The 19,322-nt window shown below is 43.3% G+C and overlaps 2 protein-coding genes across 6 annotated transcripts in view; both read right to left on the reverse strand.

The window, feature by feature from the left end:
- Nucleotides 1-2,503: 2,503 nt before the first annotated feature.
- The window catches only part of LOC143973969 (beta-1,3-galactosyl-O-glycosyl-glycoprotein beta-1,6-N-acetylglucosaminyltransferase-like), an 82,046-nt gene continuing 65,227 nt past the window's right edge, over nt 2,504-19,322 (reverse strand). The window contains 2 exon segments of the mRNA XM_077474909.1: nt 2,504-5,733; nt 5,735-5,973. Coding sequence (XP_077331035.1) covers nt 4,561-5,733; nt 5,735-5,845 — 1,284 coding nt within the window. The 5' untranslated portion in view covers nt 5,846-5,973 and the 3' untranslated portion in view covers nt 2,504-4,560.
- LOC143973968 (beta-1,3-galactosyl-O-glycosyl-glycoprotein beta-1,6-N-acetylglucosaminyltransferase-like) overlaps nt 13,527-19,322 on the reverse strand; it is a 71,035-nt gene continuing 65,239 nt past the window's right edge. For all 5 annotated transcript variants that reach the window (XM_077474904.1, XM_077474905.1, XM_077474906.1 and 2 more), the window contains one exon: nt 13,527-16,959. In XM_077474904.1, the coding sequence (XP_077331030.1) occupies nt 15,548-16,831 (1,284 nt within the window). In that variant the 5' untranslated portion in view covers nt 16,832-16,959 and the 3' untranslated portion in view covers nt 13,527-15,547. The remainder of the gene's footprint in view (nt 16,960-19,322) is intronic.

A 19,322-nucleotide genomic window follows, 5' to 3' on the forward strand; every position in this document is an offset into this window, starting at 1 on the left:
AGCTCCCAGTGCTTGGCCCCATAGCTTACTCACAAATGTGAGTCTTCAGAGACAGGGTCACGCTTGAGGCTGTGCCACAGCTCTGGACCTGGAGAGCACCCTGTGGCTAACAAAGTGCATCTATGATCAACTTATACAATATAAATTCCAACATTGAATTTAAATTTGTCCTAGGCCAATTTAATTTGAGCAATCTTTGTAAACTTACTTTCTAAAGAATCCCACACATTTCCTTGAATTTACACATTCACTATGCATTGCTGTGTCACCCATCTACAGAGGAGTTGAGAATAGAAGTTTAAGAAGGCATAGTCAGTATAGGAATCCTGCTTGCAGGCAGAAACATAGCATTGGATTTTTAGTCTTTAGAATTTGAAAGTAAAACAAAGGAATGAGCAGAGAAGAAGCTGCATTTATTGCAGGGAATCCAGGAAATTGTTGAAAGATAGCCAGCAAATAAGCAATAACATAAAAAAGGAGATTTTTCAAGTAATCTAATATCGGACTGTCAAAAATAACTATTGTGTGCATTGCTATTAATACATTGCTATTCAGATGTTGTGTATATGCTGTGGCTACAGATCTCTTTAAACCAGTAAACTCTCTAAGGCACCACAGTGCAGAACCCAGCAACCAAAAAGGTCCACCCTCCAGACTAGCTCCGCAACACTCAGTCCAGCTGGATCTGGGTATGGCACTCAAAAGTTGTGAAGGCTGATTAAGATAGCTACGCAGAGACCAGCCCAGCAGTGATGTAGCAGGAAATCTGAAGACCTTTTCTCATCAGAAAAAAAAAGCACTAGCAAAGACAAAAACAAAAACAAATGGATTTTCTAATTACCAGTCTACTGTAGTAGTATAACCTGACAGACTCTAAATTCCATGTCCATCAAATGAGAAAGTAATATCTACAAATTAATTCTTATAAGGTGTTCTTTATATTTTACGGCATTTCCCTGTATGGATTCCCAAGAGATATTTTAAGATGATCAACTCCATTTAAGTTTCTTTCCTTTGGGGTTCCCAGCAACTGAGGTTTAAACTCACAATGTTACAAAGATCCTGGTTACAGGGTGGATTAGCATGTCCTGACCTCTACATATATATTTTTTAGCCGCTATGCTAATGCATGCCCACAACTGGCTGATAGCGGATGACTAATGCCGCAATGGTATTAGAAGCATTCTATGTGGGCTCTTATGAAGCGCTTACAAACCTTGTCTATAGAGGTTCAACTGAATCTCTTCCCTTGACAGTGGTAACGAAAGCTGTCCTGAGGATGTGGTCGATGGCTCGGGCAGAGTGACCCCCATCCCCCAGGCACGTTTCTCCATATACCCAGATATAGTTCCACCCATCCCTACCAGAATTTGCTTCCATACCTGATCCCCAGATCTGGGCTATAAATATTTGATGCTCTAAAAGCACAGTTTGGCCTTCCTAACATATATTTTAAGATATTTGCAGCTGAGGCAGGCATTTTATATACAAATCTAAACTTCATCGGTAGCTTTCCATACCTCCACCCTTGAGACTGTACTGAGAGATGACTCTAGTTAAGCGTCTCTCAAATATCTACGGCTATTCTCCTCTGTCCACTTGGGATTTGAATATCTTAAAGCTAGATGGACATTAGACATTCCTGGGTTAGATGACACGGGGGGGGGGGGGGGGGTGACTATGGGAATGTTCCTTTCTCCAACTAGTCTCAGTAAAAGATATACTTGTACAATTTAAAATCCTGCATAGAATTATCTAATTTATCTCACCCCTGTACGACTACACAGAATACATCTCCCTGCGGTGTGCTGGCGGTACGCCGCAGACTCCGTGGACACTATTCATATTTTCATGCCCTCAAACATTTTGGGTGGATGTAATATCATTACTCAATGACCACCATACAGATAACTCAGACAGTGGAGGTCTGTCTGCAGGGTCTAGTGAACCCCCCCCCCCTCCCCACCATAGAGCCCCAAGAACCCTTGGTAGACTGCTTTTATTCTATGCAAGAAATTTGATTTGAGTTGGAATTTATGGGGTGGAAATTTTCACCCTTTACCAAGTTCTTACTGTAGACCCTAAATGAGTGAATCACATTATTTTGTAGGAATCCTAATGGCTAATGGAGTGTACCCCTGCTTCAGTGCCAGTTAGGGCATTAGAATTGTTGATTGTATATATATTTTTTCCCCTTTATGTATATGTACCAAGCCTGGGTATTGCCAATAGGCTCTGTTTAGTACCTAAACTTTTTTTAAAATTCTAAGTGATCCTGTCAGGAGTTGAGAAACTGAAAGTACCAAAAGCAATAAATGTGCTTTAATTGTTACCAAATTGTGTGAAATTCAAAATGTTCAATTTCTAACTGGATATGTCCATTTTCATTGTTCTAGTGAACACACACTCATAAAACACTCATTGATAAAAAGGAGGAAGAAAAAAAATGGCGAACACATATTATGAAAACTGCATCAGAGAATGTAAAGAATCTGACACTTCATGTAATTTAAGTTTTGGCTTTATTCAATCAGCATCAAAACCAATTTACAGTTACTGTATAGTACCCATTTTGACAATCATGACCCAGAAAAATAAAGGTGCTTAATTTTGTAGAAAAATATAAAATATTCTTTATATGAACATTTGACAGGCACTTAACGATACTAAAAAAATGCCCTGAGGAAAGGTGCTCTGCATATCAACCTATAATGCAGGCCTTTTTGATTTGGAGGAAGATATAAAAAAAAATTGAAGGATTATTGAAATACTTAAAATAAAATGGTGTATCAAAATACAACAAACAACATTTTACAGATATTAAATTTCAGCTGACAAGAATATTTAAACACCAGTAAAGGGGTTTCACAATTAATAGATTATTTTTACATCAGCTATACATAAAACTGAATTACAGATTGGATAAAATATTTTTATCTTTTGGTCACAAATTCATAAACATATGAATTCTGGCTGTAGCAAAAACTCTTATACATAACCTCCATATTGGATAAAACAAGAAAAATGTTCCAGTGGAAAATCAATATGTTAAATATCTGGCTACACACAGCCGGGAATGATCTAAAGAGAGGGCATTCAGAAGTGGGTGAATGATAGTCCCCCTCCCCCCATTTAATAGGCTCAGTCGGTTTACCAATAAGGAATAGCTGACATTAATTCATTCTTTCAGAAAGCTGAATCAAGCACAATTTTGGCAAATTAACTACTTTGTCCAAATGTCTGACTACAACCCTTAAGCCAGCCATAGATGGATCAAATGTCGGCCAGCCAAGATTCGATACATCTACGGACAGGCTGGTTGTACCCAAGCCGATTCATCAATCGACTTGGCTACAGCCAGCCTGTCAGGTTTTTTTTTTATATACGGTTACTGCAAGTGGCTATAGCCGCTAGCAGTAATCATGTTCTGCTGGCTGGGAAGGCACAACACTGAATGCGTTGCTAAGGAAATTGAGCGATTTTCTTTTCTTCCATCCGTGGTGGAAGGAAAATCTAATAAAATCATCTATGGCTTGCCCTAGGGTAAAATACAGCATATTATGGGTGGAACTAGCGTTTACTGGATGGCACTTAAATGACTTGAACTTTATGTATAACTTAGTTAACAAGAAATTAAGGAGATTTTTGCATGGAAGCAAAAAAAAAAAAAAAAAAAAAAAAAAAGACACTGGTGGTTATTTATGAAAGGCAAATCCACTTTTCACTACAAGTGCAAATTGCACTTGAAAATGCACTGAAAGTGCACTTGGAAGTGCAGTCGCTGTAAATCTGAGGGGTCGATCTGAAATGAGGAGGAAGCTCTGCTGATTTTATCATGTGTAAGCTTAAATGCTGTTTATTTTCCTTGCACATCCCCCTCGGATCTACAGCGACTTTACTTCCAAATGCACTTTCAGTGCAAATTCAAGTGCACTGTGCACTTGTAGTGCAAAGTGGATTTGCCTTTCGTAAACAACCCCCATTGTCTGCAGTTTGTATGACTGTTGAAAAACGTTTCAGGAAATTACTGTGGATGTTCATAACAAAGCAATTTCTCCAAGAATGCATGGTATGACAGGCAGCTAAGATTTGGCAATTCTACCCAACAATGGCCCAAAATGGAACACATCAGTAGATCAGACACACTGCATGTAATACATAAAAATGTCAACTTTTTAGGGAAAGCCTCAGAGAAGTAACAGATGCTCCATATTTTACACAAAAATGTAATATTAAAATGTTTTCTTTGGTTGTTATAATGTTACCTAACCCTGTCAACATCATTTAAACAGTCACAATTATACATAACGCCTCAATCTGACATGAGGATATGAAAATGCAGCTGGGATTTTATTGCACTGCAACTCCTACGGAGTTAAAATAAAAATTGTATTCATCTTTCCAGCTGTGGAACAGTGCATAGGCTAAATGTGTACATTTATTTCTGTTACAATCTAGTGCTACGTACAATGTGCAAGGTTGATTTGTCACATCAAAGAAAAAAAAAACGACACATTCCAGGATTATAGCACTATGTACACCAATGACTATTTATACAGCTCAAGTGTGTCTATCTGGATATATAGCTTTGTGTCTTAAATGTTCTTCCAGGCACTGAATAGCAATGGGGTCGACATTTACATCAAATTTGTTAGCAAACAAGTGGTGCTGCTTCAACATGAACTGCAAGTCCCCCGCACCAAAGACACAAACTGAGCGGATATGGGTCCCGCTACATGGAGGATATGGGGCACCCTTGCTGACATCTCCTTCCAAGTATTCCCACGTCACAAACCTGGCTATGGAATTCATGTCAGATACATCATATTTACTATTTGCAGGGACTGACCCAGGCACTTCTGGAATTCTATTTAGGGTAGCCCACAAAAATTCATCCGGACTATAGGTATCCTTGGACCATTCTAAAAACGTTCTAAGTTTTTGATTTTCCAAAACATGTCCAACAAATGCCCTGCTGACAATGAAGTAGGCACTGCCAGAAAATACTGTAATCTGAAAAGGTGGAGGTTCTTTGTCAATGTCCGTTTTATGAATACCACCGTTTTCTATGTCATAGTGTTTTCGCCATCTGGTTTCTTTGTGCACTGGCATCCTTTCTGTTTCTAGACTGTTCTCTCCTTTTAACGCTTTTAACATTTGCACTATTTCCCCGTTGGTCTTTATTGGGAAGTCCATGCCACAAAGATTTATTAAGTACTTCCATTGTACATTGGCCTTGTATAAATCTTTCATGCAGTTAAGGTCAGCTTGAACCCGAGTCCAAGATGCATACACAACATTCTCTAGCTCAGATGCAATAAAGACATTTTCAAAGCAAGACGCAATTGCCTTCACGGCGGACAAAAAGGATTCTGAAGACTTTTTATCAACGTGGATGCAGTAGTAGTTCTGAGGCATATAAATGCTGCGTAAAAGTCTTTCCAGCATGTCAATTTTTTGGTGAACCACTATTGAATAGGCTATAGGAAATTCACTCTCCTCCTGGCTAAGGGGATACAGGAAATATTTACGATTTCTAGTAAATGAGTTGCAGTCTTTTGTCATATTGATGAAGTCTTTTTCAGTCAGCCAGCTGTGCTTTTTTTTGTAATCCACTTTTAGCAGTTCCAGTTTGGCAGTCTGAATTTCCTCAATGTCCCCCTTGATGATTTTGGTGCAGTTGACATGGTCTTGGTTTTCTTCTACCAACTCCAAGTTTCTTTTGCTAAAAAAACTGAGATTTGTTGTGGTTCCTAAACAGCGTAAGAGTCACAGCGGTTAGAGTTATAAAGAGAAAAAGGCTTACGCAATTCACTTTGCAATGGCGGAGTCTTCTTCTCAGCATTTCAAAAATGAATGGAGCACTTTAACATAAGAAAAAAGTACAATGGAGAAGAATATCTTGTACGGCCTAGTTGTCACCAAATATCAGCTGCAGAAGTGTAATTTTAAAGAGTATCGGCCAGGCAGCTCCTGAAACAGAAAAACAAACTATAGTTATATTTAAGATTATTTAAAAAAAAAAAAAAAAAAAAGAGAAAAAGCAAACTACTCATACATCAGCGTCTTTTAGCTAAAATGATGCTGCATTTGTAAACTAAGCCCTCCTTATTTAGATTTATCTAAACAAATGTACATTGTTGCTGAATGAGATGACATCATTGCATCATACTTTGAAATAACCACATGTAAGGAGCTTCAAGTTCCAATAGCTAGTGATGGGCTCAGGTGTGTTCGGATCGAATCCGCCAGGAAGCCATCACTGCACACCACCAATCATAGGCAGCAAGTGTATGTGCAGCTGCCGGTCAGGAAATGCCTTACTGCCTATGATTGGCGGTGTGCAGTGATGGCTTCCTGGCGTGTCCGATCCGAACACGCTCGAGTCCATCACTAGTAGCCACCATTCAGTCGCTGTACTAACAATCCGAAGTTAATGTTGTGATCTCCCCCACTGAGCTGTTGTGTTCTGCAGTGGTGGCCAGTCCATTAGGGGCACCCAAGCACTGCCCCCTCTATTCATGGCCACCACCCCTCCACTTCCTAGCGATGCGATCCTCTATCCATTGCCACCACCACCCCCTATTCATGCGCCTGGTCCCTTTCAGGATGCCGGGCGCCTGAATTACAGTGGTGGGGGTGTTTTTTTGAAGCACCTGGTTAAAGCCAGGGGTTCTAATAGGCTTCAAAATAGGGTGGGCTCATGGCGCAGAGCATTGCGCTACGATGCCACCCAGGTGTTACAACAGTGCATAAATATTCGCTGTTGCAGCACTGCTCCTCCCCCTGGCCAATCGGGAAGCGGGTCTGATACCAGTTACCCGACTGGCTGAAAGGACAGGTGATCCTATTGGATACCTAGGAGAGGGGAGGAGATGCACAGCGGAAGTGAGGAGGGGGATTAGACACAGGAGTTGCTACCTGCCGCAGCCTGATGTCCACGATCCCCGCCGCTCCTTGATGTCCACTGCTGGCTGATTGCAGCCGCTGCCCACTGCCTAGATGGGGCAAGTGGACCGACTGGCAGACAGCGAGCAAGGGGGTTCTTTGAAGTGCCATGGGGGTGCCACTGGTGTTCTGACAGGGGGACACCCCCCGCCAGAACACTCAGATCAGCGATATCAGCCACCACAGGCCGAATGTCAGTCAATTTTTATTAAAATCAGCCGATGTCGCCCGGAATTTGGCCCCCGTGTACTAGGCATAGCAGTGCTGTGCCGATCAGTTGTTCGATTGTGGTTTCCGAAGCAGGTCTGTAAATGTTAAAAAAAAAAAAAAAAAAAAAAAAAAAAAACACAACATGCAATGGGCAGAATGCATACTCAAAAGTCTATACAACTCAGTAAATACTAAAAAACAGCAGCTACAGGGATGGACAGGGGACATGTACAAATTTTCAAAAAACATTACAACACTACTAATACAGCATTTAAAGTCATGATTAATGCTCTCTTTCTAAATACTTGAAGTTGTAAAAGGTTTTTCCTGACAGGCTCCATGGCAGCATACGTGTGGGTTAGCCCCGCCTCCATAATTACCCAATAGGACCTCTACTCCCATAAATCTTTGCTCCAAGCTGCTATCCGTGTTCCTTTTTTGTCCTCCTCCATAGGACAGGTGTTTCCTATCTGAAGAGATCTTCACTACGATCAAGTCGGCCGACTATCAAGCTTTTGTTCCTCCGATAGGCCCTGTCTGTTAAGCATGGGTATGGAGTGTATGGCAGAGTAGCGCTGAAGGCTTGGTTTGTCCGAAGATAAGTGCGCACGGCTTATTACCTGCTATGTAAGGTGGCCATTATCTGCCCGGTGGATCGGTGGTGTGTGCTTGAACCTGTTCGGCCAGACGATCGTTGGTGGAGTGGTGAGCTGTAAAAATTCAGTTTTTCATGGCAGCAGTGTTTATGTGTTTTTCTTTTTTCTACCTGTGTCTTTTCATATGCCAGCTGGTTCTTGTGCATAGGCGCTGACGCTTCCGCGTTCCAGCAGCCTTTCTCACCTGTTTCCGGGTCCAGCGCTGCGTTCTGCGCATGCGCGGACCCAAATCCAAAGCGAGGCTTGGTTCCCGCGCATACGCGCGGGCATCTCGCGTCTGACGCCGCTGATGACGTCATGGGCGCCATATTTAAAACACAGTGAGAGATGTCAGAATTTGGGAATGATTGCAGGAAATTCAGCGACTTCCCGGGGCCATTCTCTGGTTGGTGTAAGGTAGGTTATGATCTGCTCTGATGTATTATTGCTCCTGTGTTTTGTATGGCTGCTTATGAGGGTCTATTGTTGTTACAGTCAGCGTTCTTAGTCATGGATGCCTCACTGCCTACTAGTGACCTGCCCGCTTGTAACAGGTATGTGCATGGCTGGATTGCTGTGTATATGTGGAGTATTCCTTAGCATTTGATACCAGCCTGGTCTGTATCTCTCTCTCTCTTTTTTGTATATTTCCTTATAGCCCTTCTAGGTCTGAACCGCATTACAGTGCGCATAGTCGCAGTGGATCGTCAAAATCGCACCACCGCAAATCATCGTCAAAGTCTGGTTACCATAGGTCTTCCAGATCTGAACAACGCAGTGGTCACTCGCACTCAAGCAGAGGACCAGATAATTCATGTTGGGGCTGTAAGATGCCCATTCCATCAGACAAATCGCTCTGCGATCATTGCTTCTCTAAAGTCGCAGATGAAAGAGATGGTGCGGATCAACGCTTGGAATCTATGGTGAGAAGAGTGGTAAAGGAATCCCTGCAGCATGCTCTTGTCTGACAGCGAATCGGATCCAGGAGTAGGATTTGATTATGCTTTAGTACCTGCTCTTGTCAAGGCAGTGAAAGAAGCTTTAAAATGGGAAGAACCCACTACTTCCCCCCTCCCCAAACAAAGAAAGTTTTTCAAACAACTCAAAAAGGAACGGCAACATTTTCCTTTCCTATCTGAATTGGGAGAAATCATTACTGAAGAGTGGAGCAAGATTGATAGGAAGAGCTCCATGCAATCAAAGGTGTCTAAATTGTACCCCTTTAAGGAGGATGATGTGAAGCACCTTGAATCCGCTCCTCTGGTAGACGCAGCACTTATGCGTTTAGTCAAATACGTGACTCTCCCTTTGGAAGACACGGTATCTTTCAAAGATCCGTTAGAGAGAAGAATTGACTCAGATCTGAAAAGAATTTATCTAACTTCAGGGATGGCTTGTAAACCAACTTTGGCTTTAGCCGCAGTCTCAAAGGCTTTTGAAACATGGGCCGACAATGTTGAAGAGTTCTTGAGAGGTATCTCAGTGAATACGGCTAAAGACTCTCCTATTCAGGAGATCAGAATGGCATCAGCCTTTTTGGGGGAGGCATCTATTGACATTACCCGCCTTCTGTCTTGGGCTATGTTGGCAGCAGTCTCGGCACACCGTGCTTTGTGGCTCCGTCCCTGGTTGGCGGATCCAACATCTAAGCAGGCATGGTGTCGTATACCATTTGAGGGTACCTCCTTGTTTGGTAATAAACTAGATAGCGCCATATCCCGGGCCACGGGTGGGAGGTCTGGGTTCCTCCCTCAGGACAGACGTCTTCAAAACCAAAAACGTATTTTCTCAAGAAGGCAGACCTCGGATCGCGCTAGAGAAGCAAGCAGTTATAGGCCCGGCAGGGAGTTCTCTAGATCTTGGAGGTCCAGACAATCCTCCCTTAAGAAAACCTCAAAGGGGGCTTCCGCAGGTAATCAAGATTCTACCAAATCTTTTTGAAATTGGGCCCCCTCAAACATGTCAGGTGGGGGCTCGCCTTCTTCACTACCGACATGTTTGGGCGGCCTCAATTCAAGATTATTGGACCGTCAAGACGGTTTCCTCGGGTCACAAGTGGACTTTCATCAACACTCCGAGGTTAAGGTTCATTCCCACAACAATTCCAGGCTCAGAGGAAAAGAAACAGGTCCTATTGACCTACGTAAGTTGTTTGCTGGATCAAGGCGCAGCCGTGCCCGTGCCAGAAGACGAACGTGGCGAAGGCTAGGGGATTGGTTAATCTCAATCGATTTGAAGGACGCATACTTTCATGTGCCAGTAGCAAGGGATTTCCAGCAATTTCTCAGTTTCGCAGTTGGCGATCAACACCTCCAGTTTACCTGTCTCCCATTCGGGTTGACAACATCTCCTCGGGTCTTCTCCAAGGTACTCCTAGCGATAGTAGCTCTTTTACGAGTCAAAGGAGTTCGTCTCCATCATTATCTGGACGATTTGCTCCTATTATTTCAGGACAGAGATCAAATTCTGGAACACAAGAGTTTAGTCATCTCCACTCTGCAGACGTTTGGTTGGCTCCTGAACCTAGAGAAGAGCCATCTGGTTCCAACTCAAGTGATCGTGTTTCTAGGGGCTCAGTTCGACACATTAAAAAGGCACTATCTCCCTGCCGGAGGAAAAAATCAGTGTGATCCGGGACAGGATTCACAAGGCTTGGGAATCATCTCATCTTTCGGCTCTACAATGCTTGAAAGTGATCGGCACAATGACGGCCACCATCCCTATGGTGAAGTGGGCCCAGTGGCACACTCGTCCCTTCCAGAAAGGGTTTCTGCAACAGTGGGACTCGTCCAATCAAACACAGCGCATACGCCCTACACCAGCGATGAGGATGTCTCTCCTCTGGTGGCTTCAAGAGAAGAATCTACGCAACCATCATTCGATAGTTCCCATTTCCTGGATAATAGTAACCTCAGATGCCAGCAACAAAGGTTGGGGCGCCCATTGCCTTACGGAAGTAGCTCAAGGAAGGTGGTCGTTCCCGTCGCGGTATGTGGTCTCCAACATCCTGGAGTTGAGAGCAGCCTTTCAAGCACTCATAGCATTTCGCCATCTGGTGGCAGGGTCGTCAGTAATGTTAAGACTGGACAACACAACTGCGGTGGCCTATATAAAGAAACAAGGAGGGACTCGCAGTTGGTCTCTATTACGAGAAGTAGAACCGATAATGAACTGGGCTCGGAAGAATGTGGTCAACATTTCTGCTGTATAAATCCCAGGGGTCCAGAATGTTCAAGCAGATTTTCTGTCAAGGGTCAAAATAGACAACAACGAGTGGTCCCTTCACAGGGATGTCTTCGAGTGGCTTCTGACTCTGGGAGTATCTCCAGAGGTCGATCTGTTCGCTTCGCCGTACAATCGCAAGATGCACAGATACTACTCGAGGTTCAGGGATCCTCAGGCGTTCGGGATAGAGGCTCTCACGGATTGTTGGAAGTTCCAGAGAGCCTATGCCTTCCCTCCAGTTCCTGTAATCCTACAGTTCCTTCGGAGGCTCAGAGGGGAGAAGGTGGAAATCATTGCGATAATACCATTCTGGCCCAACAGGCCTTGGTTTCCTCTGCTGTTGCTCCTCAGCTATCAGGATCCAGTTCCCCTGCCTCTCAGGCCAGATCTACTGTCTCAAGGCACACTGTTACACCCGTGCCCATCCTGTCTACACCTCAGGGCATGGTTCTTGAGAGGGGAAGGCTAGAAGCTCTAGGTTGCCCAGAAGAAGCGATTCCAACCCTTCTTAGTGCCAGACGGAAGAGTACCAATAAAGTGTACGAACGTATATGGGCCAGGTTTATGGGCCACATGTCTTCTAGGTCAAATTCATATAATTCTCCGGCAGTTCAAGATATCTTGTCTTTCCTTCAGTCAGGGTTAGACTTGTCTCTGGCAGTTAGCTCTCTTAGAGTACAAGTTTCAGCCATTTCAGCCTTTACAGGAGTTTCGTGGGCGAATCACACCTTAATTCAACAATTCTTTAAAGGAGCCATCAGGCTTAGGCCTCAAAAGAGGCCCAGGTTTCCCAAATGGGACCTTCCGTTAGTATTGGACTTTCTTTCTGATCTTGGGAAAGGTTTGGATGCTCCCCTGTCTTTAGGAGATCTCACTATCAAGACGGTGTTTCTGGTGGCAATAACTTCAGCCAAAAGAGTGTCGGAAATTAGGAATCTTGGGTCAGTTGAACCATTTCTAACTTTCTTTCCGGACAGAGTGGTCCTGATCCCTATGCTTGGATCAAATCCAAAAGTCACATCAGTATTTCACGAAAATCAGGAGATCGTGCTTCCTACGTTTAGAATGTCAGACAACCAAGAGATTCATCCCCTGGATGTTGGTCGCACCTTGAAACAATATCTGGACGCTACAGCCTCGTTCAGACGAACAGACTTTCTTTTTGTCCTTCTTCATGGCAAAAATAAAGGGATGCGAGCATCAGTAAGATCAATCTTATCTTGGGTGGTCCAAACGATTCAAAGGGCATACAAGGCAAAGGGCATGGTTCCTCCTGAGGCAGTGACGGCTCATTCAACTGGGGGCATCTCGACCTCTTGGGCAGCAGTTCGACATGTCGCACCAGAAGTTATCTGTAGAGCAGCTTCCTGGTCTTCAATTAATACCTTTGTTTCCCATTATTGTGTAGAGCCAGCTGCGCTTTCTTCTGTTAATTTTTGGTATTGTCAGTGGACAATGAAAAATAAAATTCTAGTTTCTTTGCTCAACATTTTTAGCCCACCCGGGTGTGTTTGGCGAGTTATTTCCCACACGTATGCTGCCATGGAGCCTGTCAGGAAAATGGAAAATTTATATCAAATACTTACCGTAATTTTCCTTTCCTGATGGGCTCCATGGCAGCAGGAGTTCCCTCCCAAATGTTGGAGTAGGCTAGTTACGGAACACGGATAGCAGCTTGGAGCAAAGATTTATGGGAGTAGAGGTCCTATTGGGTAATTATGGAGGCGGGGCTAACCCACACGTATGCTGCCATGGAGCCCATCAGGAAAGGAAAATTACGGTAAGTATTTGATATAAATTTTCCATTTTTTCTATGCATTAAGATTAAAAACCTTTTACATACAGCTCCCCCCGCAGCCCCCCTAAATACTCACCTGACCCCTAGCGTGTTCCAGCGCAGTGCACTCTGCAGCAGCTCTTCTCGCATGGGTGCAGCTGAGAGCAGCGGGAGCCATTGCTGCTGTCAGTCGAAACCTGTAAGTAAAGCAGAGGGGTGGGGCCAAGGCAGGCAAACAGCCCGGATTGGGAGTGAGCCCACATGAGTGCCCCCATGAGAAGTAGCTTCCTTTTGTGGCACTCGGCTGGACGAAGGAGCCAGGAGAACTGGTGTTCTATAGTGCTCGCCATCGAAAAAGTGGCCACACATGCGCAGCATGGAGGGGCACTCTAGCTGATTTCCCGATCAGCTGGTGTGGCATCACCATAGCGCATGCGCACATGGGAGATAGCATTTGACAGGCTAAAATTGAAACCTATGCAAACAGCGGAGAGAGACCGCAGTTGTCAGGAGTTGAGAAACTGAAAGTACCAAAAGCAATAAATGTGCTTTAATTGTTACCAAATTGTGGGAAATTCAAAATGTTCAATTTCTAACTGGATATGTCCATTTTCATTGTTCTAGTGAACACACACTCATAAAACACTCATTGATAAAAAGGAGGAAGAAAAAAAATGGCGAACACATATTATGAAAACTGCATCAGAGAATGTAAAGAATCTGACACTTCATGCAATTTAAGTTTTGGCTTTATTCAATCAGCATCAAAACCAATTTACAGTTACTGTATAGTACCCATTTTGACAATCATGACCCAGAAAAATAAAGGTGCTTAATTTTGTAGAAAAATATAAAATATTCTTTATATGAACATTTGACAGGCACTTAACGATACTAAAAAAATGCCCTGAGGAAAGGTGCTCTGCATATCAACCTATAATGCAGGCCTTTTTGATTTGGAGGAAGATAGAAAAAAAAATTGAAGGATTATTGAAATACTTAAAATAAATGGTGTATCAAAATACAACAAACAACATTTTACAGATATTAAATAACTTTCAGCTGACAAGAATATTTAAACACCAGTAAAGGGGTTTCACAATTACTAGATTATTTTTACATCAGCTATACATAAAACTGAATTACAGATTGGATAAAATATTTTTATCTTTTGGTCACAAATTCATAAACATATGAATTCTGGCTGTAGCAAAAACTCTTATACATAACCTCCATATTGGATAAAACAAGAAAAATGTTCCAGTGGAAAATCAATATGTTAAATATCTGGCTACACACAGCCGGGAATGATCTAAAGAGAGGGCACTCAGAAGTGGGTGAATGATAGTCCCCCTCCCCCCATTTAATAGGCTCAGTCGGTTTACCAATAAGGAATAGCTGACATTAATTAATTCTTTCAGAAAGCTGAATCAAGCACGATTTTGGCAAATTAACTACTTTGTCCAAATGTCTGACTACAACCCTTAAGCCAGCCATAGATGGATCAAATGTCGGCCAGGCTGGTTGTGCCCAAGCCGATTCATCAATCGACTTGGCTACAGCCAGCCTGTCAGGTTTTTTTTTTTTTATATACGGTTACTGCAAGTGGCTATAGCCGCTAGCAGTAATCATGTTCTGCTGGCTGGGAAGGCACAACACTGAATGCGTTGCTAAGGAAATTGAGCGATTTTCTTTTCTTCCATCCGTGGTGGAAGGAAAATCAAATAAAATCATCTATGGCTTGCCCTAGGGTAAAATACAGCATATTATGGGTGGAACTAGCGTTTACTGGATGGCACTTAACAAATGACTTGAACTTTATGTATAACTTACAAGAAATTAAGATTTTTTTTTTTTTTTTTGCTTCCATGCAAAAGACACTGGTGGTTATTTATGAAAGGCAAATCCACTTTTCACTACAAGTGCAAATTGCACTTGAAAATGCACTGAAAGTGCACTTGGAAGTGCAGTCGCTGTAAATCTGAGGGGTCGATCTGAAATGAGGAGGAAGCTCTGCTGATTTTATCATGTGTAAGCTTAAATGCTGTTTATTTTCCTTGCACGTCCCCCATCGGATCTACAGCGACTTTACTTCCAAATGCACTTTCAGTGCAAATTCAAGTGCACTTTGCACTTGTAGTGCAAAGTGGATTTGCCTTTCGTAAACAACCCCCATTGTCTGCAGTTTGTATGACTGTTGAAAAACGTTTCAGGAAATTACTGTGGATGTTCATAACAAAGCAATTTCTCCAAGAATGCATGGTATGACAGGCAGCTAAGATTTGGCAATTCTACCCAACAATGGCCCAAAATGGAACACATCAGTAGATCAGACACACTGCATGTAATACATAAAAATGTCAACTTTTTAGGGAAAGCCTCAGAGAAGTAACAGATGCTCCATATTTTACACAAAAATGTAATATTAAAATGTTTTCTTTGGTTGTTATAATGTTACCTAACCCTGTCAACATCATTTAAACAGTCACAAGTATACATAACGCCTCAATCTGACATGAGGATATGAAAATGCAGCTGGGATTTTATTGCACTGCAACTCCTACGGAGTTAAAATAAAAATTGTATTCATCTTTCCAGCTGTGGAACAGTGCATAGGCTAAATGTGTACATTTATTTCTGTTACAATCTAGTGCTACGTACAATGTGCAAGGTTGATTTGTCACATCAAAGAAAAAAAAACGACACATTCCAGGATTATAGCACTATGTATACCAATGACCATTTATACAGCTCAAGTGTGTCTATCTGGATATATAGCTTTGTGTCTTAAATGTTCTTCCAGGCACTGAATAGCAATGGGGTCGACATTTACATCAAATTTGTTAGCAAACAAGTGGTGCTGCTTCAACATGAACTGCAAGTCCCCCGCACCAAAGACACAAACTGAGCGGATATGGGTACCGCTACATGGAGGATATGGGGCACCCTTGCTGACATCTCCTTCCAAGTATTCCCACGTCACAAACCTGGCTATGGAATTCATGTCAGATACATCATATTTACTATTTGCAGGGACTGACCCAGGCACTTCTGGAATTCTATTTAGGGTAGCCCACAAAAATTCATCCGGACTATAGGTATCCTTGGACCATTCTAAAAACGTTCTAAGTTTTTGATTTTCCAAAACATGTCCAACAAATGCCCTGCTGACAATGAAGTAGGCACTGCCAGAAAATACTGTAATCTGAAAAGGTGGAGGTTCTTTGTCAATGTCCGTTTTATGAATACCACCGTTTTCTATGTCATAGTGTTTTCGCCATCTGGTTTCTTTGTGCACTGGCATCCTTTCTGTTTCTAGACTGTTCTCTCCTTTTAACGCTTTTAACATTTGCACTATTTCCCCGTTGGTCTTTATTGGGAAGTCCATGCCACAAAGATTTATTAAGTACTTCCATTGTACATTGGCCTTGTATAAATCTTTCATGCAGTTAAGGTCAGCTTGAACCCGAGTCCAAGATGCATACACAACATTCTCTAGCTCAGATGCAATAAAGACATTTTCAAAGCAAGACGCAATTGCCTTCACGGCGGACAAAAAGGATTCTGAAGACTTTTTATCAACGTGGATGCAGTAGTAGTTCTGAGGCATATAAATGCTGCGTAAAAGTCTTTCCAGCATGTCAATTTTTTGGTGAACCACTATTGAATAGGCTATAGGAAATTCACTCTCCTCCTGGCTAAGGGGATACAGGAAATATTTACGATTTCTAGTAAATGAGTTGCAGTCTTTTGTCATATTGATGAAGTCTTTTTCAGTCAGCCAGCTGTGCTTTTTTTTGTAATCCACTTTTAGCAGTTCCAGTTTGGCAGTCTGAATTTCCTCAATGTCCCCCTTGATGATTTTGGTGCAGTTGACATGGTCTTGGTTTTCTTCTACCAACTCCAAGTTTCTTTTGCTAAAAAACTGAGATTTGTTGTGGTTCCTAAACAGCGTAAGAGTCACAGCGGTTAGAGTTATAAAGAGAAAAAGGCTTACGCAATTCACTTTGCAATGGCGGAGTCTTCTTCTCAGCATTTCAAAAATGAATGGAGCACTTTAACATAAGAAAAAAGTACAATGGAGAAGAATATCTTGTACGGCCTAGTTGTCACCAAATATCAGCTGCAGAAGTGTAATTTTAAAGAGTATGGGCCAGGCAGCTCCTGAAACAGAAAAACAAACTATAGTTATATTTAAGATTATTTAAAAAAAAAAAAGAGAAAAAGCAAACTACTTATACATCAGCGTCTTTTAGCTAAAATGATGCTGCATTTGTAAACTAAGCCCTTCTTATTTAGATGTATCTAAACAAATGTACATTGTTGCTGAATGAGATGACATCATTGCATCATACTTTGAAATAACCACATGTAAGGAGCTTCAAGATCCAATAGCTAGTGATGGGCTCAGGTGTGTTCGGATCGAATCCGCCAAGAAGCCATCACTGCACACCACCAATCATAGGCAGCAAGTGTATGTGCAGCTGCCGGTTAGGAAATGCCTCACTGCCTATGATAAGCGGTGTGCAGTGATGGCTTCCTGGCGTGTCCGATCCGAACACGCTCGAGTCCATCACTAGTAGCCACCATTCAGATGGAGTGTGTATGTAATCACATGTGAAAAAACACATCTCCGGCAATCCTTTAGACAAGTATGTACCTCCCTGCTAGCCACTAGATAGCGCAGACTAAAGCCTGGTACACACCATATTAGCTCCGGTCGGAGTCGCTGTACTAACAATCCGAAGTTAATGTTGTGATCTCCCCCACTGAGCTGTTGTGTTCTGCAGTGGTGGCCAGTCCATTAGGGGCACCCAAGCGTTGCCCCCTCTATTCATGGCCACCACCCCTCCACTTCCTAGCGATGCGATCCTCTATCCATTGCCACCACCACCCCCTATTCATGCGCCTGGTCCCTTTCAGGATGCCGGGCGCCTGAATTACAGTGGTGGGGGTGTTTTTTTGAAGCACCTGGTTAAAGCCAGGGGTTCTAATAGGCTTCAAAATAGGGTGGGCTCATGGCGCAGAGCATTGCGCTACGATGCCACCCAGGTGTTACAACAGTGCATAAATATTCGCTGTTGCAGCACTGCTCCTCCCCCTGGCCAATCGGGAAGCGGGTCTGATACCAGTTACCCGACTGGCTGAAAGGACAGGTGATCCTATTTGATACCTAGGAGAGGGGAGGAGATGCACAGCGGAAGTGAGGAGGGGGATTAGACACAGGAGTTGCTACCTGCCGCAGCCTGATGTCCACGATCCCCGCCGCTCCTTGATGTCCACTGCTGGCCGATTGCAGCCGATGCCCACTGCCTAGATGGGGCAAGTGGACCGACTGGCAGACAGCGAGCAAGGGGGTTCTTTGAAGTGCCATGGGGGTGCCACTGGTGTTCTGACAGGGGGACATCCCCCGCCAGAACACTCAGATCAGCGATATCAGCCACCACAGGCCGAATGTCAGTCAATTTTTATTACAATCAGCCGATGTCGCCCGGAATTTGGCCCCCGTGTACTAGGCATAGCAGTGCTGTGCCGATCAGTTGTTCGATTGTGGTTTCCGAAGCAGGTCTGTAAATGTTAAAAAAAAAAAAAAAAAAGAAAAAAACACAACATGCAATGGGCAGAATGCATACTCAAAAGTCTATACAACTCAGTAAATACTAAAAAACAGCAGCTACATGGATGGACAGGGGACATGTACAAATTTTCAAAAAACATTACAACACTACTAATATAGCATTTAAAGTCATGATTAATGCTCTCTTTCTAAATACTTGAAGTTGTAAAAGGTTTTTTTCTATGCATTAAGATTAAAAACCTTTTACATGCAGCTCCCCCCGCAACCCCCCTAAATACTCACCTGACCCCGAGCGTGTTCCAGCGCAGTGCACTCTGCAGCAGCTCTTCTCGCATGGGTGCAGCTGAGAGCAGCGGGAGCCATTGCTGCTGTCAGTCAAAACATGTAAGTAAAGCAGAGGGGTGGGGCCAAGGCGGGCAAACAGCCCGGATTGGGAGTGAGCCCACACGAGTGCCCCCATGAGAAGTAGCTTCCTTTTGTGGCACTCGGCTGGACGAAGGAGCCAGGAGAACTGGTGTTCTATAGTGCTCGCCATCGAAAAAGTGGCCACACATGCGCAGCATGGAGGGGCACTCTAGCTGATTTCCCGATCAGCTGGTGTGGCATCACCATAGCGCATGCGCACATGGGAGATAGCATTTGACAGGCTAAAATTGAAACCTATGCAAACAGCGGAGAGAGACCGCAGTTGTCAGATTGTGCCTCGTTGTTGTGGGGCGGGTTTACAGTGTGCTCAAGATCGGGTTTTGTCTGCGTTTCAGGGTGGGTTTGGTATGTTGAACAATGGGTTTTGTCTGTGTTGCAACCTGCCCTTAGACACAGGAAAAACCCGCCCTGCAACAGGGAGGCACAATCTCACAACTACGGTCTCCCTCCGCTGTTAGCATAGCTTTCAATTCTGCCCATCGAAAAATGCCTCCTTTGATGTGCTCATGTGGTATGGCGATGT

Source organism: Lithobates pipiens, unplaced genomic scaffold (genome assembly GCF_037356315.1).
Source record: "Lithobates pipiens isolate NorthernLeopardFrog02 unplaced genomic scaffold, aLitPip1_a1.2 Scaffold_13, whole genome shotgun sequence".
In the NCBI taxonomy this organism is placed as follows: Eukaryota; Metazoa; Chordata; class Amphibia; order Anura; family Ranidae; genus Lithobates; species Lithobates pipiens.